The sequence below is a fragment of the Musa acuminata genome, chromosome BXJ1-3 (assembly GCF_036884655.1).
Source record: "Musa acuminata AAA Group cultivar baxijiao chromosome BXJ1-3, Cavendish_Baxijiao_AAA, whole genome shotgun sequence".
In the NCBI taxonomy this organism is placed as follows: domain Eukaryota; kingdom Viridiplantae; phylum Streptophyta; class Magnoliopsida; order Zingiberales; family Musaceae; genus Musa; species Musa acuminata.
In genome coordinates, this window is record NC_088329.1 from 8498823 (window position 1) to 8521462 (window position 22640).

The window sequence follows — 22640 nt, forward strand, 5'->3', positions numbered from 1 at the left end:
TATATATATAGAGAGAGAGAGAGAGAGAGAGAGAGAGAGATGTTCAGAAAAATTCATTTGTGGAACGTAAATGGCCAAACTTTATTCACCAGAAACATTCTCCGATGGACAGCTTCTTGCAACATAACAGTCTCATATGCTTCTTGCAAGCATCTCCTGGTACCTCCTGTACGACTCCTGCTTCTCCAGCCTAAACTTCTCATGGCACCTCGCTATAAACCTCTCCGCGAGCCGATCGATCTCGCTTCCTTCGCCCGTATCCCCTCCCGAAGCCTCCGACTCGTCCTCGAGCCAGTCGAGGCATCCACCGAGTGGTGGCTCCGCCTCACCAGCTCTGTCCTCGGTGAAGATCACCGTCGAGTCATCAAACTCCGAGATGGGAAGCTGCGGCGGCATGGGTGTCACGCACGAGGATGACCAGCTACGGTGCAGCTTAAAGAAGCCGAAGAGCTTCTTCTTCGTCTTCCTCAGCTTAAAGTCGCGGTTGCTGTCGATGGCCTTCTTCTTCTTCTTAAGAAGCTCCGCGACCACGGACTTGGCATGGGAGATGTGTCGAAGGAGGTAGACCTTGAGCAGGCTTCTGATCTTGAAGGAAGTTGAGCTTGGGCATGGCGATTCCGCTCCCAAGCCATAGAAAGACTGCAGGGGCTTGACACTGTATTGCCTGGCCATCACATCAGGCTCAGCTACTCAGTTGGAGACCATGGCCTTTATAAGCATCTTCCAAAGAGAGCTTTGTGTTCTTTCCTCATACTTCCGATTTGATCCGTTCTTACATGTCTTAAAGTTGCTTGTGAGGATAAGAGCGATCTCCTCTTACGTAAGGGATCTCACGGAGAGGTTTTATGACGACTTTTGCCACTCAAGCAATTGGTGTTTCTGAGGATGGGATGTTACGTTGAAAGGAGAGGGATGGTGTTGCGTAGAGGATCTTTAGAACGAGGAAAGCAAAGCAAACGAGTAGTAACATCAACACTCGGATTTAGTGTGAAGTATATTAAGACTAAGATTCAACCTAACTATTTTAAGTCAGTAGTTCAATTTCAATGAAATTAATATGTTAATTATTCTATCATATCTGATCATGATAATTGATAAGAGTTAGTTGTCTCATCAAATTGACAATTGATACAAAAATTAATCTAGTATTAGAGTCAAGATCAAAGGGTACGTCAAGACATGAGATCACTGCTTTATATATATCAAATTAGAGTCTGATGGATGGATGGATGTACATTGATTCAATCAATGTGTTCATCATTTTAAACATATTAAGAGGAGGATATCTTGATATTAAAAAAAATATATGTTGGAAAATAACAATCAAATTTTATAATCTTTATCCACATTGATAGAGAAAATAATAAATTTTCACAACATGAAAATAATGAAATCAAAAGATTAAAACTCTCTGATAATAACATTAACTTTAGAGCTTTTCTTGTGTTTTAAAAATATAAAAAAAAAGTGTCTATCTTGCATGTCTCAATTCTCAAGTATCAATCAGCTTCACTACTTAAAAAGTCTTGTATGCTTTAAACTAGCAGCTCTATTCCAAAGCAATGACATCATCGGATCTCCTTACTGAGCATGAGGTAGGTATGCACACGAAAGCTGGGAGGCACTCATCCATTTGGTGTGCATGAGAAAGTGTGACTTGGTGAAATGGTTGAGATCTTCTTGTACTGAACTGACTTCATGCATGCATGCATGCAATCATTTACACATGAGAGAAGAAGTTTATACATATATAAACTGGTTCATATATATGATGGAATTTTGTGAAGCCATATGATTTCCAATTGGAAGGTTTTATGGCTGCTAACTTAAAGAACTATTGTTGCATGGAAGATTTCTCATATATGAATCATTTGGAAGAATATCTTTTTTTTTTCGTTTTGATTTGATAATAATGATCCATGTGGTTCGTGGCTCATATATTTTTTTTCATATCATATGCAATCCTATAGAAAATAATGTCACTATTATTTTACCCAAACTATGGTGTCTCATATGTACATGATCTTCAAAATATAATAGAAGGAAAAAACCACCACCCCAATGACCAACAAAAATCTTAAAATCCTTCCAAAAGAAAAAAAAAAAATATTGTTCGGGTTCGTCACAGGTTATGTCACCCCTGGAACTTATCAGGGTCGAACACAGCTGGCGGACGTTGTCACGTGACTCAGGCGTGACGTTTTGCTTGCCCACAGTACGAGTCCTCACGCCTTCCCCCCCACCCAACCCACTTAATGATGTGGGCCCCGAGATTGTTTCCATTCGTCGAAAATATTAGCCTCTGAATCCCATGCACATGGGACGCAGCCCATCACCAAAAGCTTCTTTCGGGAAGTCCCGTGACGTCCCATGCCGCACCAACGACCATCCACAGAGCCATGTGCGTCTCCTTCCGGATCAGATGGACGGCTGAGATCATGGGACAGGGCCGATGGGCAGTTTTGCCTGCGTGGAAACCGCGGTCCGCAAACAGAACGAAACCCACGCACGGCAGCGAGCCGCTCGAGTGTACGACGGCGGGGACCATCCCGCAGTGATGACAACGTATTCTATGACGAAGAGTATGAACTCCACGGAAGCGTCTTCCGTGACGTGATGTCTCTATCTGGTGGAGGAGCGAACCGAGCCGCCGCTGGTACCGTGCACGTCCGCGGAGGGGAGTCGCATACGATTCTCTCTGCTATCGTCCGTATTCATCCAACGTCAGCCGTCATCGCCCGCCGCTACGAGTTCCAGCGACCGGCTATATAAGGAGAGCGGAGGCGGGGTAGAACATCGAGTCAGCGAGTCTAGTCCGAGTGGAAATCGTGGTTCCGTGGAAGATCCTAGAACCATTGAGGGTGTTCATGGCGGCAGAGGTGGGAGCGATGAATCAGGGGAGCTTGAAGGGCAAGGTGGTGATGGTCACCGGCGCCTCCTCCGGCATCGGCCGGGAGATATGCCTCGACCTCGCCGCCGCCGGGTGCAAGATCGTTGCCGCCGCCGGGTGCAAGATCGCTGCCGCCGCGCGGAGGGTCGATCGCCTCAAATCCCTCGGCGACGAGATCAACGGCTCCTCCAACACTGTCCAAGCCGTCGCCGTGGAGCTCGACGTCAGCCGCAAGAGCCCCGCGATCGAGGCCGCCGTGCACGACGCGTGGAACGCCTTCGGCGGCATCGACGCGTTGGTGAACAACGCCGGAGTTAGAGGTAATTTTAGCCATAACGATTTCTGATCGTTACACTGTCGTGCTCGAGAAAGCATCTCCTGCATCCCACAGCGTTCTACTGATGTCCGCTGCGTGTGAGCTCAGGTGGCGTGTACTCGGCGGTGGACTGGTCCGAGGAAGAGTGGCACAGGATCATGACCACCAACCTAACCGGGCAGTGGCTGGTGTCGAAGCACGTGTGCATACGCATGCGAGATGCGAAGCAGAAGGGCGCGGTGATCAACATCTCATCCATCGCCGGCACTGCACGCGGCCAGCTGCCCGGATCGCTCGCCTACACTGCATCCAAAACAGGCGTGAACTCCATCACGTGGGTGAGCTTGCCATGTCTACTTCTCCTTCGGCCGGCATAGGAATAATCCAAACCGGAGATGAGCCTCTCAGTCTCGTAAAACCTGTGCAGGTTATGGCGTTGGAGATGGGACGATACGGGATAAGAACGAACTCGGTGTGTCCTGGGATCCTCAAGTCGGAGATAACGGAGCGTCTCATGGAGAAGGAATGGATCAGTAAAGTGGCGAGGAGGACAGTACCTTTGGGGACTTTTGGCACGGCGAATCCTTCCATCACCTCGCTCATCCGCTATCTGGTCGATGATGCGTCGGAGTACGTGAATGGGAATGTGTTCATCGTTGATGCAGGTGCCACGCTCCCGGGGGTCCCCCTCTTCTCTTCCCTGTAAATGGTGGTTTCTTATATGGGCTTGCAATAAAAATTGAAATAAAAAATATATATATATATATATATATTTATTTTTCATGAGCAAATATATAATCTTTTCAGGGGAAAAAATTGAAAGAGAAAATAGAGATAAAAATTAGAATAGACAAAGGGCGTTGCAAAGCCTTTCTCCAATAAGGCTTAACCATCAGCCCAGAGATTTGACGTTCTTTTGGGCACAGCACTTGTTTCGCCAGTACGAATCTAAAAGCACGACACGGAAACATCCAGATCACTGATCAATCATCTTCCGAACTCGGCTAAGTATTCCTGTGGATGCGAGATCCTGTGATCAGCATGCGAGCTTACTATTCAACCCACTAATTGGCTGACCAGGTCAGCACGATTGAGACATCCTGGCCTCTCTTGACGTGGCCTCTACGACACCATTGCAGGGATTACTTCAAGTCAACGACGACGGAGAAAGACTTCGCAAGTTTCTTGCCGTCCAACAAATAATTCCTTTCAGTAGGCCGATGATCTTACCAGCGAGCAGCAGAGAATAGAGCTCGAGAGACCGACGAAAGATGGCGTCGCCCCCTTCTCCCTATCTCTTGCCTTCGCTCATCCTCAGTCGCACTTTCCTCCTCGTCTTGCTACTAACCCAGACCACCTCCTCCGCCCAGAGCTACTCCAACATCACGCAGGGCACCACCCTCACGGCTGGCTCATCGACCGGCTCCTGGCTCTCTCCATCCGGCGACTTCGCCTTCGGATTCTACCCCACCGACGCCCAAGCCTCCCTCTTCCTCGTCGCCATCTGGTTCGAGTCCACCTCCCCCAAAGCCGTCGTCTGGTCCGCCAACCGCGACGCTCCTGTCCGATCAGGCTCCACCCTGCAGCTGACCAGCGACGGCCGCCTCTCCCTAAAGGACGACGGCGGAAACGAAGTGTGGAGCGCGGGCCCTGCCAACGCCTCCACCGCCGCCGTCCTCGACTCCGGCAACGTCGTCCTCACTGCTTCCGGCGGCATCTTGTGGCAGAGCTTCGATCTTCCTACGGACACGCTCCTGCCGGGTCAAGTCTTGGGACTGGGCTCCGACCTTCGTTCCCAGCTCACCGACTCCGACTTCTCAGATGGCCGATTCGAGCTCGCGGCGCAAACGAGCGGCGAACTCCAGCTCCTACCGCTGGCCATCCCCTCTGGAAACCAATACGATCCATACTGGTCCATCGACACGACCGATTCCGGCTTTCAGCTCGTCTACAACGAATCCGGCAGCATATACTGCGCTCTCACGAATGGTACTCTGCTCAACGTAACTATGGCTTCTGTCTATTCCACCGAAGACTTCTTCCAACGCACGAGGCTGGATCCCGACGGCGTCTTCCGCCAGTACATCTACCCCAAGAGCGGCAGGGCGACCGGATCCTGGAGTAGGAAATGGAATGCGGTGGCCAAAGTGCCGGCGGACATCTGCAAAGATCTTCAATCCGACGGCGCTGGTAGCGGCACCTGTGGCTTTAACAGCTACTGCATATCCGGCGGAGATCAGAGCGAGGTAAACTGCTTGTGCCCACCAGGGTACTCCTTCATCGACCCGGAGCGGAAGTACAAAGGTTGCGACCAGGACTTCCCACCCAGCTGCAAACAATACGATCCTGCTCAGTTCAACCTGATCGCCATAAACAACGCCAACTGGCCCTTCTCGGATTACGAGCACTACACGAACGTGACCGAAGACCAGTGCAGACAGTACTGTTTGGAGGATTGCCTCTGCGCGGTTGCCATCTTCTGGGACGGAGAGGGATGCTGGAAGAAGAAGCTGCCGCTGTCGAATGGAAAGCTGGGTAGCTATACGGACGGGAGGGCACTGATCAAAGTGTCGAAAACTAATACTTCCCTGTTGCTGCCATCGGGTCCAGTTATATCTGTGGTGAAGAAGGAAAGGAAGACTTTGATTCAGATTGGAGCAGTGCTTCTGGGGTGCTCTGGATTTTTTAATGTGATCTTCATCGCGTTGATCATTGCAAAGATCTTTGGCTCCCCTAGGGGGAGGAGTCCGACGTTTCAGCCGCAGACCAGCATGTCCGAATTTAATATCAGAGTCTTTAGTTACAAGGAGCTTGAAGAAGCAACCGATGGATTCAAAGAAGAACTGGGAAGAGGGGCCTTCGGTTCAGTTTATAAAGGTGTGTTGTCATCCTACATTAGCACTAATATTGCGGTGAAGAAGTTAGATAGGCTGCTTCGCGAGAACGAGAAGGAGTTCATAAATGAGGTGAGATCTATTGGGCAGACTCATCACAAGAATCTGGTCAGATTGATTGGATACTGCAACGAAGGGACGCACAGACTTCTGGTGTACGAGTACATGCGAAACGGGTCGTTGATTGGCTTCTTGTTCGGCAATATAAAGCTGCATTGGCAGCAGAGGGTCCAAATCATATTTGGAATCGCAAGAGGATTGCTTTACTTGCACGACGAGTGCAGCACTCCGATCATCCACTGTGACATCAAACCTCAGAATGTACTCCTGGATGACAATTTTGTGGCTAGGATTTCGGATTTCGGGTTAGCGAAGCTGCTGAGGGCTGACCAGACTCGAACCAATACCGGCATAAGGGGAACCAGAGGGTATGTAGCACCAGAGTGGTTCAAGAGCATGGCGATCACGAAGAAGGTGGACGTGTACAGCTTTGGTGTGATGATGCTGGAGATCATATGCTGCCGGAAGAACTTGGAAACAGAGATAGGGGAAGAGGAGGAACCGGTGCTCATTTACTGGGCTTACGATTGTTACAAGGATGGGATGGCGGATCTTTTGGTGCAGCATGACAAAGACGCACTGGCCGATATGGAGGAGGTGGAGAGGTTTGTGAAAATAGCGTTTTGGTGCATCCAAGAGGATCCGTCGCTCAGGCCTTCGATGCAGAAGGTGACTCAGATGCTGGAAGGAGCAGTTGAAGTTTCTCTGCCACCCGATCCTTCCCCATTCCTGACCACAAATTAGTCACAGAGTTCCTGAGTGCTTGGACTTAGGTTTGCTCTTCTAATTCTCCTGAAACCCATGGCTGGTGCAAGAATCGCTGCAAAGCGCATATCGTGGTACCAAACCAAGTGTATTATGGAAACTTATCATATAGCCAGCCTTCCTACTATCAGTATACATAGAAGTCCAGTCTGCAAGGCTCTCGCCTATGTTGAATTTGGGAAGCACCAATACATCGGTCATAGATAGTATCTTGTAATTTAAACACGAAACCAGTGAAATAGTTTGCTGCATAATTCTTCCTGAATACACTAATTTATTATTTTCTTTTTTCTCGTGGTTAAAATATCTATCAAACAGAGTAGGTAATCAAGGATAAGGTCGTTGTGGAATTTGGGGAGAGAAAAAGAAGCAATGAAAAAGAGTTTCTGTAAGAGAGAGAGAGAGAGAGAGAGAGAGAGAGAGAGAGAGAACAGTTGGGATTAAGAAAGGCATATCAGGTGGCGTTAAAACTTGATTCTGAATCTTCAGAAGTTTTTAGATAACTATTACCTTGTTCTTCCATAGAGAGACTCTGCATGCGAACATAGATCTACCGAACGAATCTGAGTTTTATATGATCGATCATATTTCTTATTCTTTTCTCTCTTTTTTTTTTCCTAGTTTGTGTGATGGTTTTCCCCATTGTATCCATTGCTACGACATCTTCTACCTTAACCTTTCTAGATCTTCACCCGCTTTAACCTTTCTCATAAAATCCATGCCTACCGTTGTGCTTAATTAAATTTACCTAAATTATAAACACCCTAATAATGCTGGGCATCTCTGAAGCTATGAGCATGCTTATTTCACTCTTTCCTGATGGTCTTTTTCTTTCTTCTGAAGTTGGTTGCTAGTGGTACGTCGGACGATGAACGGAAGGCCGCGATGAACTCTGTTAACCCAAAGTACATCCTCCGGAACTATCTGTGCCAAAGCGCCATCGATGCAGCTGAACAAGGCGACTATGGGGAGGTTCGCAGGCTTCTGAAACTCATGGAGCACCCATACGATGATCAACCGGGAATGGAGAAGTATGCAAGGTTGCCACCTGCATGGGCTTACAGACCAGGTGTGTGCATGCTATCATGCTCATCTTGAGGATGAATTTGATTGGGCATAACTGCCATATACTCAAACCTGATTGTATATACCATTAAAAAGTTTTACTCCGATAATGTATTTTGAGGATAGCGCTATCGAATGCATCACCCGTTCTGTTTATTAGTTTACGTTTCTATGCTTAACCAGTGGTTAATCTGTGTTGTAATCGAAACCTTCCAACCTTTCTCTGGGAAGTGATGCATTAGATAAAAGGGTCGATGTCAATTTCCTGTCATGTTGTGTGTGGTTTATGGATGATATGAATTGCTAACTCAACAGCTCCTTGACAACTTCTTGTCCAAACAGCAGGCTGCAGATCGCCTTTAATCATTCAGAACACTGTAATCCCTCCAGCTGTATGGTTTGATTAGGCTTAGTACGTACTAATTAGCGCATGCCATGTAATTATTTGTTGGTTGCTTACCGGAATCTAACACGTTTCATCACTGGTGATGGTTATGAAAGATGATTCCTATCCCTCTTAGCCCCTGAAGCTTCCCACTAAAAAGATTCTTGATGTGCCTAAAAGTTACATGGGCTACTCCTCCAAAGATCAAATACAAAAGAAAAAGAATCCTCCAAAGATTAAACAAAGAAGAAAAAGAGAATGTATACGAATTATTTTAATCAGTACCTGTTTATTATATGGGCTTGCAAAAAAAATTGAAATAAAAAATATGTATATATATATTTATTTATTTTTCATGAGCAAATATATAATCTTTTCAGGGGAAAAACTTGAAAGAGAAAACAGAGATAAAAATTAGAATAGACAAAGGGCGTTACAAAGCCTTTCTCCAATCAGGCTTAACCATCAGTCCAGAGATTTGACGTTCTTTTGGGCACAGCACTTGTTTCGCCAGTACGAATCTAAAAGTACGACACGGAAACATCCAGATCACTGATCAATCATCTTCCGAACTCGGCTAAGTATTCCTGTGGATGCGAGATCCTGTGATCAGCATGCGAGCTTACTATTCAACCCACTAATTGGCTGACCAGGTCAGCACGATTGAGACATCCTGGCCTCTCTTGACGTGGCCTCTACGACACCATTGCAGGGATTACTTCAAGTCAACGACGACGGAGAAAGACTTCGCAAGTTTCTTGCCGTCCAACAAATAATTCCTTTCAGTAGGCCGATGATCTTACCAGCGAGCAGCAGAGAATAGAGCTCGAGAGACCGACGAAAGATGGCGTCGCCCCCTTCTCCCTATCTCTTGCCTTCGCTCATCCTCAGTCGCACTTTCCTCCTCGTCTTGCTACTAACCCAGACCACCTCCTCCGCCCAGAGCTACTCCAACATCACGCAGGGCACCACCCTCACGGCTGGCTCATCGACCGGCTCCTGGCTCTCTCCATCCGGCGACTTCGCCTTCGGATTCTACCCCACCGACGCCCAAGCCTCCCTCTTCCTCGTCGCCATCTGGTTCGAGTCCACCTCCCCCAAAGCCGTCGTCTGGTCCGCCAACCGCGACGCTCCTGTCCGATCAGGCTCCACCCTGCAGCTGACCAGCGACGGCCGCCTCTCCCTAAAGGACGACGGCGGAAACGAAGTGTGGAGCGCGGGCCCTTCCAACGCCTCCACCGCCGCCGTCCTCGACTCCGGCAACGTCGTCCTCACTGCTTCCGGCGGCATCTTGTGGCAGAGCTTCGATCTTCCTACGGACACGCTCCTGCCGGGTCAAGTCTTGGGACTGGGCTCCGACCTTCGTTCCCAGCTCACCGACTCCGACTTCTCAGATGGCCGATTCGAGCTCGCGGCGCAAACGAGCGGCGAACTCCAGCTCCTACCGCTGGCCATCCCCTCTGGAAACCAATACGATCCATACTGGTCCATCGACACGACCGATTCCGGCTTTCAGCTCGTCTACAACGAATCCGGCAGCATATACTGCGCTCTCACGAATGGTACTCTGCTCAACGTAACTATGGCTTCTGTCTATTCCACCGAAGACTTCTTCCAACGCACGAGGCTGGATCCCGACGGCGTCTTCCGCCAGTACATCTACCCCAAGAGCGGCAGGGCGACCGGATCCTGGAGTAGGAAATGGAATGCGGTGGCCAAAGTGCCGGCGGACATCTGCAAAGATCTTCAATCCGACGGCGCTGGTAGCGGCACCTGTGGCTTTAACAGCTACTGCAGATCCGGCGGAGATCAGAGCGAGGTAAACTGCTTGTGCCCACCAGGGTACTCCTTCATCGACCCGGAGCGGAAGTACAAAGGTTGCGACCAGGACTTCCCACCCATCTGCAAACAATACGATCCTGCTCAGTTCAACCTGATCCCCATAAACAACGCCGACTGGCCCTTCTCGGATTACGAGCACTACACGAACGTGAACGAAGACCAGTGCAGACAGTACTGTTTGGAGGATTGCCTCTGCGCGGTTGCCATCTTCTGGGACAGAAAGGAATGCTGGAAGAAGAAGCTGCCGCTGTCGAATGGAAAGCTGGGTAGCTATATCGACAGGACGGCACTGATAAAAGTGTCGAAAACTAATTATACTTCCCTGTTGCCGCCATCGGGTCCAGTTATATCTGTGGTGAAGAAGGAAAGGAAGACTTTGATTCAGATTGGAGCAGTGCTTCTGGGGTGCTCTGGATTTTTTAATGTGATCTTCATCGCGTTGATCATTGCAAAGATCTTTGGCTCCCCTAGGGGGAGGAGTCCGACGTTTCAGCCGCAGACCAGCATGTCCGAATTTAATATCAGAGTCTTTAGTTACAAGGAGCTTGAAGAAGCAACCGATGGATTCAAAGAAGAACTGGGAAGAGGGGCCTTCGGTTCAGTTTATAAAGGTGTGTTGTCATCCTACATTAGCACTAATATTGCGGTGAAGAAGTTAGATAGGCTGCTTCGCGAGAACGAGAAGGAGTTCATAAATGAGGTGAGATCTATTGGGCAGACTCATCACAAGAATCTGGTCAGATTGATTGGATACTGCAACGAAGGGACGCACAGACTTCTGGTGTACGAGTACATGCGAAACGGGTCGTTGATTGGCTTCTTGTTCGGCAATATAAAGCTGCATTGGCAGCAGAGGGTCCAAATCATATTTGGAATCGCAAGAGGATTGCTTTACTTGCACGACGAGTGCAGCACTCCGATCATCCACTGTGACATCAAACCTCAGAATGTACTCCTGGATGACAATTTTGTGGCTAGGATTTCGGATTTCGGGTTAGCGAAGCTGCTGAGGGCTGACCAGACTCGAACCAATACCGGCATAAGGGGAACCAGAGGGTATGTAGCACCAGAGTGGTTCAAGAGCATGGCGATCACGAAGAAGGTGGACGTGTACAGCTTTGGTGTGATGATGCTGGAGATCATATGCTGCCGGAAGAACTTGGAAACAGAGATAGGGGAAGAGGAGGAACCGGTGCTCATTTACTGGGCTTACGATTGTTACAAGGATGGGATGGCGGATCTTTTGGTGCAGCATGACAAAGACGCACTGGCCGATATGGAGGAGGTGGAGAGGTTTGTGAAAATAGCGTTTTGGTGCATCCAAGAGGATCCGTCGCTCAGGCCTTCGATGCAGAAGGTGACTCAGATGCTGGAAGGAGCAGTTGAAGTTTCTCTGCCACCCGATCCTTCCCCATTCCTGACCACAAATTAGTCACAGAGTTCCTGAGTGCTTGGACTTAGGTTTGCTCTTCTAATTCTCCTGAAACCCATGGCTGGTGCAAGAATCGCTGCAAAGCGCATATCGTGGTACCAAACCAAGTGTATTATGGAAACTTATCATATAGCCAGCCTTCCTACTATCAGTATACATAGAAGTCCAGTCTGCAAGGCTCTCGCCTATGTTGAATTTGGGAAGCACCAATACATCGGTCATAGATAGTATCTTGTAATTTAAACACGAAACCAGTGAAATAGTTTGCTGCATAATTCTTCCTGAATACACTAATTTATTATTTTCTTTTTTCTCGTGGTTAAAATATCTATCAAACAGAGTAGGTAATCAAGGATAAGGTCGTTGTGGAATTTGGGGAGAGAAAAAGAAGCAATGAAAAAGAGTTTCTGTAAGAGAGAGAGAGAGAGAGAGAGAGAGAGAGAGAGAGAACAGTTGGGATTAAGAAAGGCATATCAGGTGGCGTTAAAACTTGATTCTGAATCTTCAGAAGTTTTTAGATAACTATTACCTTGTTCTTCCATAGAGAGACTCTGCATGCGAACATAGATCTACCGAACGAATCTGAGTTTTATATGATCGATCATATTTCTTATTCTTTTCTCTCTTTTTTTTTTCCTAGTTTGTGTGATGGTTTTCCCCATTGTATCCATTGCTACGACATCTTCTACCTTAACCTTTCTAGATCTTCACCCGCTTTAACCTTTCTCATAAAATCCATGCCTACCGTTGTGCTTAATTAAATTTACCTAAATTATAAACACCCTAATAATGCTGCAGTTTTGCACAAAATTACATGTTGAATCTAAAAAACAAAAGAAAAATCTTTGTGAAAACAGCAACAAATATTCCAAAATGATAAATTCGATATCATAAATAACCCCCAACTTTTCTAGAAGCAATTAAAGTACATAATAGACAAGAAAGCATACCTTCCGCAATGAGATGAATGTTCTTTAGAATTGACCGTGTACTTTTACTACAGAAAAGTCAGTTAAGAAAAGAAGCAGATCCACTGTAAGATAGATATTTCAAATGTAAAACTGGCAGAATATAAATGGATAAATATACAAATTATCTTTTGCTGTTTAAGCAGAAATGCAAAGACAGGAATGATTGGGATGAATAAATACTAGAAGATCAAAATACGCAGCGGAATAAAATGAAAATACAATCAAACAGAACACCAAGATATACGTGGAAAATCCTTTCAATGTAAAGGTTAAAAACCACGGGACAAACTAGAGATAATCCACTATGAGAATAATGAATATATAAATCTCAATCTTTTGCCCAAAACCCTAACAACAACCACAAGAGAATAACTGGGATACAAGGATCACGTCACTGCCCACAATATCTAAAACCTCCCCAAGTAATCACAGCAAGAGTCACTGTAGATTTGATCTAACCTGAAATGAGAACACTGCTAGATGATTATGAATAGTTTCTCTACGTTGTCCTTGTCTTCTTCCCTTTATTTCTCTTCCTTTTCTGCCTTGTTCTCCTTCTTCTCTTTGGAATCTCGTTGCTCCAAAGATCTGCCTCGTTGCTGCCTTTTTATAGCTTTAATCTACCTCTAAAACGCAGCCACCACACCCCTTAATCTTAATTAGGGTTAGGTTAAGAGGGGTGTGGGCTGTGGGCTGATAAAGCTCACATGGGCTGAATATGGGCTATCATCAGCCCAATAACCTCCCCCTTCAGCCCATAAGGGAGGCTATCTCATGACTCCTCAATGTAAAGCCATTCCGACCAACTGTCGGCATATCTCCTGTCTTTCTTTTGGTAAGGTCTTCGTCAACATGTCTGCTCCATTGTCATCTGTATGAATTTTCTGAAGCTGCAACTGCTTCTCTTCAAATACATTTCGAATCCAGTGGTATCTGACATATATATGCTTTGACTTGGAATGAAATATTGGATTCTTACACAAATGGATGGCACTCTGGCTGTCACAATTCACCACATAATTTTCCTGTTTTAGCCCCAATTCTTGTAAGAATTCTTTCATCCATAACATTTCTTTGCATACCTCTGTAGCAGCAATATATTCTGCTTCTGTGGAGGAGAGAGCAATACACCTTTGCAACCTGGATTGCCATGACACAGCTCCCCCTGCAAAAGTAAGTACATAACCTGAAGTAGACTTCCTCGTATCTATATCTCTTGCCATATCTGCATCTGTGTAACTTGTTAACACAGGTGGTCCACCTCCAAAGCTTAAACAAACCTTAGAGCTCCCTCTGAGATATCTAAAAATCCACTTCACTGCTGCCCAGTGCTCTTTGCCTGGATTTGCAAGAAATCTGCTAGTAACACCCACTGCATATGCGATGTCTGGCCTCGTACATACCATTGCATACATTAAACTTCCAACCACTGAAGCATAAGGAACCTTTTGCATTTTCTCCTTCTCTTCATCATTTGACGGACTCTGTTCTGAGCACAACTTGAAGTGACCTGCAAGATGAGAACCAACTGGCTTAGCATTGCTCATACTGAATCTTTCCAATACCTTCTCGATGTATTTCTCCTGTGACAACCAAATCTTCTTGCTTTTCCTGTCACGAGAAATCTGCATGCCTAGTATTTGCTTTGCTGGCCCCATGTCCTTCATTGCAAAAGACTCACTCAGTTCCTTCTTCAACCTGTCAATTTTAGAAATATCTTTCCCAAGAATAAGCATGTCATCAACATAAAGTAAGAGAATAATAAAATCCTCACCAAACCATTTGATGTACACACAATGATCTGAAGCCGTTCTTTTGTATCCATTTTCTGTCATAAATGAATCAAACTTTCTGTACCACTGTCTTGGAGCTTGCTTTAGCCCATACAAGCTCTTCTTCAACTTGCAGACAAAATTATCTTTACATTTGACTTTGAAGCCTTCTGGTTGCTCCATATAAATTTCCTCCTCCAAATCACCATGAAGGAAAGCTGTCTTCACATCTAACTGCTTAACCTCCAAGTCCTGGCTAGCAGCAATACCAAGAGCAACACGAATAGAAGATATTTTAACAACAGGAGAAAATATCTCTTCAAAGTCAATACCTTTCTTTTGACCATAGCCTTTCACAACCAATCTAGCTTTGTACTTTGGTTGAGAACAATATTCTTGAGTCTTCAATCTAAAAACCCACTTGTTCTTCAAGGCCTTCATTCCATTTGGTAGCAGCACCAAATCATAACTGTGGTTCTTCTAAAGAGCATCCATCTCTTCCTGCATAGCAACTAACCACTTCTCTTTCTGCTCACTCTCAATTGCTTCCTGGTAACTCTCTGGTTCACCTGCATCAGTAAGCATCACATACTCATCTGTAGAGTATCTTCTGGAAGGTTGACTTCTGGAAGGTTGACGTTATCTAGAAGATCTTCTCAACTGAGGTTCTGTTGGAACTTGCTCTCATACTTCTTCTTGCTCAACATGTCCTGCAGGTAGATCAACATCAGGCTCTACACTATCTTCCTGCACATCTCCCCCATCACCATGATATACTGGAGGAATAACTGGGTCACAATCTGCTAATCCTTCTGCAGAAGTCTTGGCTGGTTCCTTCTTCTTCAAATCCTCAAAGGTTTGATCCTCAAAGAAGACCACATCTCTGCTCCTGAACACCTTCTGCTTTTCTGGATCTCAAAGCCTGTAACCAAACTGATCATGTGAGTAACCAAGAAAAATACATTCTTTAGACTTACCATCCATCTTGGACCTCTCATTATCTGGAACATGTGCAAATGCACAACAACCAAATACTCTCAAATGCCTGTAGGAAACATCTTTCTCTGACCATACATGCTCTGCAACATCACCATCTAGGGCTGTACATGGTGATAAGTTGATCACATCAACTGCAGTCCTCAAAGCCTCATCCCAAAACCTTTTGGGTAGCTTGGCCCGTGAAAGCATACATCTGATCTTTTCCATGATGGTGCGGTTCATCCTCTCTGCAATTGCATTATGCTGAGGTGTACCAGGAACTGTCATCTCATGTTGGATCCCATGTGATCTGCAATAGTCATTAAACAATCCTGTATACTCACCACCATTATTTGATCTTATGCATTTCAATTTCCTTTCTGTCTCCCTTTCAACCCTGGCATGAAACTCTTTGAAGACATTAATAACCTGATATTTGGTCTTCAAAGCATAGGCCCAAACTTTCCTGGAAAAGTCATCTATAAAAGTGATAAAATAAAGTGTACCACTTATACCAAGAATATCAACAGATCCACCAGGAGTTTTTGTCCTCAAAGGACCACATACATTTGTATAAACACGGTCTAAGGCATGCATTTTTCTAGACAAAGCAGCCCTAGCAAATGAAACTCTATGTTGTTTACCAGCCAAACAATCAATACAAGAGTTCAGATGTATACCTCTGAGATCTGGTAATACCTCTCTCTTGGAAAGAGCTTGCAGTCCCTTCTCGCTCATGTGTCCCAATCGCCTATGCCACAACTCCATACTGAAGTCTTTCTCTGTAGCATTTAACTGCTCACCATAAGCTTTAGCCTGCAACCTGTACAAAGTATGACATTTCTTTCCACTAGCTATAACAAGAGAACTCTTACTGAGCTTCCATTGCCCTCTGTGAAATCTGCTTTCATACTCTTCATCATCTAGTCTTCCAACTGAAATTAAATTCAGCCTCAAGTCAACCACATGCCTCACATCCTTAAGTACCAACTTGCAGCCAAGGTTGGTCTTTAAATAGATATCACGCATGCCAATGATGTCTGCTGTGCCATAGTTGCCCATCTTGACAACACCAAAGTTTCCAGACTTGTATGTAGCAAAAAACTCTCTCCGTGGTATAGCATGATAAGAAGCACCTGTGTCAATCACCCACTCAAGATCCTGACACACACAAGAAAAAATATCATCAGAAGAAGACAAAATCAAATAATCACCACCCTGCACTGTAGCTGTAGTATTATCCTTTGACTCTGTAGACTCCACTTCTTTTCCCTTTTTCTTGTTCTTCTTAGGTTGCTTACATTGGTTTTTGTAATGTCCTTTCTCACCACAGTTATAGCAAACAATATCTTTTCTTGATCTTGACTTGCTCCTACCCATACGTGAACTGCTTTTGGACTTTGACCTTCCTCTGTTCTCTGAGATAAGTGCTTGTGAATCATTCTGAGATGTTGTCGAACTTTTCCTTCTCAACTCCTCATTCAACAAACTGCTTGTTACTTGACTCATAGTGACAATACCATCTGGCGCAGAATTACTAAGGGAAACCACTAGTGTCTCCCAACTTTCTGGTAATGAACTGAGAAGTAACAATGCCTGCAACTCATCATCAAGAGACATTTTCATAGAGGATAACTGGTTAGTAATACTCTGTATTTCATTCAAATGCTCAGCAATAGAAGCACCCTCTCTATATTTTAGGTTCACAAGTTTTCTGATAAAAAAGCTTTGTTGCCAGTTGTTTTTCTTTCATAGAGACTTTCCAATTTTTTCCAAAGAGAATATGCAGAAATTTCAGTGGAAACATGGTGAAAGACACTATCATCAAGCCACTATCTAATAAACCCAATTGTTTTTCGATCTAACCTCTTCCACTCATCATCTGTCATAGTTGTAGGTTTTGCACTATCCCCCTGCAAAGGTCCATACAAATCTTTGCAATACAAGAGATCTTCCATTCTTGGTTTCCATATCATCCAATTGTTTCCATTCAAACTAATCATACGAGAAATATTACTGACCTCCATGTTCAAATACAAAAATTAAATCACCAAAACCCCGCTCTGATACCAGTTGATGAGGATATAAACAGGAATAACCTTCGTATAGGAACAAATACTAGAAGACCAAAATACGCAGCGGAATAAAATGGAAACACAATCACACCAAGATATACGTGAAAAACCCCTTCAATGTGAAGGGTAAAAACCACGGGGCAAACTAGAGATAATCCACTATGAGAATAATGAATATACAAATCTCAATCTCTTTCCCAAAACCCTAGCAACAACCACAAGAGAATAACTGAGATATAAGGATCACGTCACTGCCCACAATATCTAAAACCTCCCCAAGTAATCACAGCAAGAGTCACTGTAGATTTGATCTAACCTGAGATGAGAACACTGTTAGATGATTGTGAACAGTCTCTCTGCGTTGTCCTTGTCTTCTTCCCTTTATTTCTCTTCCTTTTCTGCCTTGTTCTCCTTCTTCTCTTTGGAATCTCGTCGCTCCAAAGATCTGCCTCGTTGCTGCCTTTTTATAGCTTTAATCTGTCCCTAAAACGCAGCCACCATACCCCCTAATCTTAATTAGGGTTAGATTAAGAGGGAGTGTGGGCTGTGGGCTGATAAAGCCCACATGGGCTGAATATGGGCTATCAGCCCAACAAGGAATGCTTTTAACTTTTAGCAGACTCACAAGCCACCATCCGAGAAGTCAGGAAAGAAAAACATATGAGCCCGATTGGAGCGCAATAGAAAAACCATCATTATCTATCACTGTTCCTCTATCCCCTTGGAACTATGTGCCTGGTTTCTATCTCAATTCATGATAGAGCCCCAATGGAAACAATTCATGTTTATAAACATTATCCAACAAGTACAAATATAATCATAGACAATTGTAATCTGGAATCCTTAAAGAAAAGTTCTTTAAAAAAAAAAAAGCAGGCGGAAAATTTAACAAGTGAATAGTCTTCAAGCCTTCTATTAATGACCTAATCAGATGGATGGTTCATTACCAAATGATGTAAGAAGCAACCTTAGGCGACCGCAAACCTAAACAATGAACCAATTATGCATATGGTGATTGGTTAGCTGAGTGGCCTACCTAGTAATCGCACTCGAATTATGACATAGAAATTTCACATTCCATATAACTATGTCCCTGAAATTACTGAACAATTTAGAACATGTTATATTGGAACATCTACCGGAGGCAAATGAAGAAGTTGAATCTTCAAAGATAAATTAACTGAAGATAACAAATCTAAGTCCCAACCAACAAACCTAAGTCATTGGATATCATTTAATTGCAATAACTGAGTTCACAATTTGCTGAATGAACATATTGGAACAGGTGGTCTAAGTACAAAACATTTCTCTTGTGAAGAGCATGATCTGGTGTAGAACAAGAGTGACGATGAGGCGTATTTAGTTATAATAGAATCCTACAATCAAGGAGTTTATAGGATTTCCAATCATCTTTAACAAGCTATTAATGAGGGGATTCTAGCAAATTTATCATGTGGCAGAATCATAGGCCTTTAAAGGATTAAGGTCAAAATGATTGATGCTACAACTCTTTCAAGGGTGGGTTAAGATCATCTCTCAATTAGAGCAGATAGCTAGATTCCAAAGGAATGCCAAATTGTGGCACATATACTTGATAGTGGCGAATGTTTTAGAACCGCATAAGAAAATATACTCTCCAATCAAATGTTTCTTCTCAGTTCCGTTCGATCCACACAAGAAGAAACCATACCTGGGCCAATGAAAGATTCACAGTGCCAGAAATCCATAGCCTCGGTCAGCAAGCATGATTTCCCAACAGAAAGCTGCAGATGAAATAGAAAGCAGTGAAAGAGAACTAGATCATAGATCAACGTAGGAACCGCAAACATGACATCGTGCCAATCCAATAAGGAGGAAAGGAACAGAGAACCAATAGAACAAACAGAGGGGTTACGGAACAAGCTCACCTCAGATTCAGAAGCCATCGCTCTCAAACTCACACATCCCCGGAGCTCGTCCAGTGCCGATCCATGGCCGAGAAACGGCGGTCCAGGCTACCTGTCGGAGACGAGGGACATCGGCGCGTTGCATTAGGATACTTGACGGAGGATTTCGAAGCATTAGGGTTCATTTAGAGATCGGATTTAGCGGAAGAAGAGGACCGAGAGATTTAGCGGAACAGGCACTTACCGGTTTTAAGTTTCTTTAAGGTTAATTTAGGACTGATTATAAATTACGTTTGTATTTAGCTACCTTCGTCATCTCACTTTTTATACTTTAAAATTTTATATTAAAATTTTTATAATTATAAAAATACAATATTTAAATTTATTTATGTTAACATCATCAATTTTATCAAATAAAATATGAAAACAAATGGTAAAAGGATGCTCTTAATGTTTTAGTTGATGATGACGAACAATATAATTGGTAGTGGACGATAATATTGTTGGGACCACATGTGACTATAATGAATGATGAGAACAATGATAAAATGTGAATGTCACTCTACATATACGTTGATGTCGACGTATATTTTGAATGACACAACTTAACAACTACATCAATACTTATGTAAATGCAAAGTGATCATCATCTCTCCTCATTTATAATAATTACCCATGGCCTCCACCTTTTGCCACCACCAATATTATCCATCATCACCAAATATAATGTTAAAATTATATTTTTATCATTTATTTTTATATTTTTATTAGCAAAACGATTTAAATATTTCACTCTCGAGATACCAATGTAATTTTTTAAAATATAAGACCGAGATATTAAAAGTAGTTAACCACGATAGGGTAATATAATCAGCCTATTTTTTTACCCCTTTTGAGTTTTATTTCATGAATGTATGATTTATGCAGATAAAATGTGTTGAGACCGGTAAGTATTTTAAGATTTTGATAAAATATGTTGAGATTAATGTATACTTTTTAGTAAAAAAAATTCTAAAAAAACAAAAATCTTAAAAATAATATTTTATTTTATTTTATAATTATCTAATATATTTTGATGAAGAAAAAAATATGATAAATAATATTTTTTATGAGACATTTAGAGAACATATTTTGTAGGATTCATGTGAGATGATAACTAAGAGTCATGGTTAAAATAACTCAAGCGTCTTGTGACTAATCTCGTAAGATAAAAATTTTAATTTTTCATTACGGGTATAGGTAGAGAGTTATCAAATCATATTAAATCTTTTATATATTATTTTATTTATTGATGACTGATTTTTTCTTTTGATGTTTAAGTTTTCCTTTCCCCAACAAAATGCAACACAATCAATTAACTTCTTTTTTGGTTCATATTTTTTAGTAGACAATAATAATACCTCAAGTTTCTGTTCTCAAAGTTAGTAAATTGAGTTTTGTAGTTGTAGTAATATCCACTTTAGTCTCTCCCATAATTTATTTTGGCTAAATCAAGAAAATTTCAACTTGGCGAAATAAAATTAATATGGCTTCCCTGAGGGTAATAATGGCAATAAGACTCGGGTTGACGTCAACTGCCCTAGATGACGCCTCGGTTGACCTGACACCACCTGGTCAAACGGATCGGAACGTCAACCGAGGCACATTAAATATCCTGCTCAAGCTCGGTCCTTCACGCCATGCCAACACCAGTGTCAGACGCTACCAGGAGTACGAGCCTGCACCCTGCAAGCGGGCACATCAGGAAACAGTAAGCTTCCTTATAAATACCCTTGCATTCTAAACGGAAAATGGGGGGAAGAGGACACCAACATAGATAACAAACCCCCTGCGACTATTCACTAACTTGATCGTCGGAGGGGTTGGGCCGAGCTCCCCCGACCCGACCTTTGTGCAGGTGCGAAGCCGAAGGTCCCCATAGGACGCGCAAGCGAGGAGTTCTTGCCCGAAGAGGATAGCGACCCCATCCCAATCGGAACACTGGGATCGACCACCTCAGTAGTCTTGAGGCACGTCCTAGGGAGATCCCTGTCATCCAGACCCGAACCAAGCCGCGTCGGTCCGGAGGCCACGGCTTAAGGTTATTTACACTAACATTTTTGGCGCTAGAAGGAGGGCTTGAACCTCCATGACCACGCTTGCGCGGCCAGCCCGCCTGCGTCATGCTCCCCGAGACCATGCCTGTGCAACCAGCCTGCCTGCGTCGTGCTCCTCACCTCCATGCTCCCCGAGACCTCACCTACGCGGCCAGCCCACCTGCGTCGTGCTCTTCGGCTCCATGCTCCCCGAGACCACACCTGCTCGCCTGCGTCGTGCTCCTCGGCTTCGTGTCGCCCGAGACCACACCTGCGCGGTTAGCCTGCCTGCGTCATGCTCCTCGACCGCATGTTGCCCGAGACCACACCTGCGCGACCAGCCCACTTGCGTCATGCTCCTTGGCTCTATGCTCCCCGAGACCACACTTGCGCGGCCAGCCCGCTTGCGTCGTGCTCCTCGGCTCCATGCTCCTTGAGACCATAGCCTCTGCTCGGCCTGCTCTACTGAGTGTGCTCCTCGACCGCACACTACCCGGGGTAACCGCTGCACATCCAACCTTTCTTAGTTGCTAAACTCCACGATTCCCCCACCATTGGCAACGGACTGGCAAAACACCCGGCTGGGACAGTTTCTCAAAGCCGAAGCCATGCCTCAGACCCCCCCTTTTACAACAACTGACGCATAGCTTCCTTCGGGGGGGGGGAATATGATGAGGGTAATAATGGCGATAAGACTCAGGTTGACGTCAACTGCCCCAGATGATGCCTAAGTTGACCTGACACCACTTGGTCAAATGGATCGGAACACCGACCGAGGCACATTAAACATCCTGTTCAGGCTCGGTCCTTCACGCCACGCCAACACCAGTGTCAGACGCTACCAAGAGTACGAGTTTGTCCCCTGCAAGCGGGCACATCAGGAAACAGTAAGCTTCCCTATAAATACTCGTACATTCTAAACGGAAAATGGGGGGAGGAGGACACCAATATAAATAACAAACTCCCTGTGACTATTCACTAACTTGATCGTCGGAGGGGTCGGGCCGAGCTCCCCCGACCCGACCTTTGTGTAGGTGCGAAGCCGAAGGTCCCCACAGGACGCGCAGGCGAGGAGTTCTTGCCCGGAGAGGATAGCGACCCCATCCCAATCGGAACATCGGGATCGGCCACCTCAGCAGTCTCGAGGCACGTCCCAAGGAGATCCCCGTCATCCGGACCCGAACCAAGCCGCGTCGGTCCCGAGGCTTAAGGTTGTTTACACTAACACCTATAG

At 44.8% G+C, this 22640-nt stretch overlaps 4 protein-coding genes across 4 annotated transcripts; 3 read left to right on the forward strand and 1 right to left on the reverse strand.

Moving 5' to 3' along the window:
- Positions 1–56: 56 nt before the first annotated feature.
- LOC103977938 (uncharacterized) lies at positions 57–745 on the reverse strand. The gene has a single exon (XM_009393603.3). The coding sequence runs from the start codon at positions 670–672 to the stop codon at positions 133–135; it is 540 nt and encodes a 179-aa protein (XP_009391878.2). The 5' UTR covers positions 673–745; the 3' UTR covers positions 57–132.
- A 2041-nt stretch (positions 746–2786) lies between these two features.
- Positions 2787–3997, forward strand: LOC103977939 (uncharacterized). The gene is made up of 3 exons (XM_009393604.3): positions 2787–3210; positions 3315–3544; positions 3634–3997. The coding sequence occupies exons 1-3, from the start codon at positions 2868–2870 to the stop codon at positions 3910–3912; spliced, it is 852 nt and encodes a 283-aa protein (XP_009391879.2). The 5' UTR covers positions 2787–2867; the 3' UTR covers positions 3913–3997.
- A 137-nt stretch (positions 3998–4134) lies between these two features.
- Positions 4135–7190, forward strand: LOC135620570 (G-type lectin S-receptor-like serine/threonine-protein kinase LECRK3). Its single transcript, XM_065123389.1, has one exon. It carries the CDS (start codon positions 4478–4480, stop codon positions 6902–6904), a length of 2427 nt encoding a protein of 808 aa, XP_064979461.1. The 5' UTR covers positions 4135–4477; the 3' UTR covers positions 6905–7190.
- Positions 7191–8922: 1732 nt separating this feature from the next.
- On the forward strand, positions 8923–11935 carry LOC135620618 (G-type lectin S-receptor-like serine/threonine-protein kinase LECRK3). The gene has a single exon (XM_065123391.1). It carries the CDS (start codon positions 9220–9222, stop codon positions 11647–11649), a length of 2430 nt encoding a protein of 809 aa, XP_064979463.1. The 5' UTR covers positions 8923–9219; the 3' UTR covers positions 11650–11935.
- The last annotated feature ends 10705 nt before the right edge of the window (positions 11936–22640 follow it).

Coding starts and splice junctions, on each gene's coding strand:
- LOC103977939 (XM_009393604.3), top strand. CDS start 2,868: ATGGCGGCAGAGGTGGGAGCGATGAATCAGGGGAGCTTGAAGGGCAAG. Junction 3,211..3,314: donor GAACAACGCCGGAGTTAGAG/GTAATTTTAGCC, acceptor GTGTGAGCTCAG/GTGGCGTGTACTCGGCGGTG. Junction 3,545..3,633: donor GCGTGAACTCCATCACGTGG/GTGAGCTTGCCA, acceptor AAACCTGTGCAG/GTTATGGCGTTGGAGATGGG.
- LOC135620570 (XM_065123389.1), top strand. CDS start 4,478: ATGGCGTCGCCCCCTTCTCCCTATCTCTTGCCTTCGCTCATCCTCAGT.
- LOC135620618 (XM_065123391.1), top strand. CDS start 9,220: ATGGCGTCGCCCCCTTCTCCCTATCTCTTGCCTTCGCTCATCCTCAGT.
- LOC103977938 (XM_009393603.3), bottom strand. CDS start 672: ATGGCCAGGCAATACAGTGTCAAGCCCCTGCAGTCTTTCTATGGCTTG.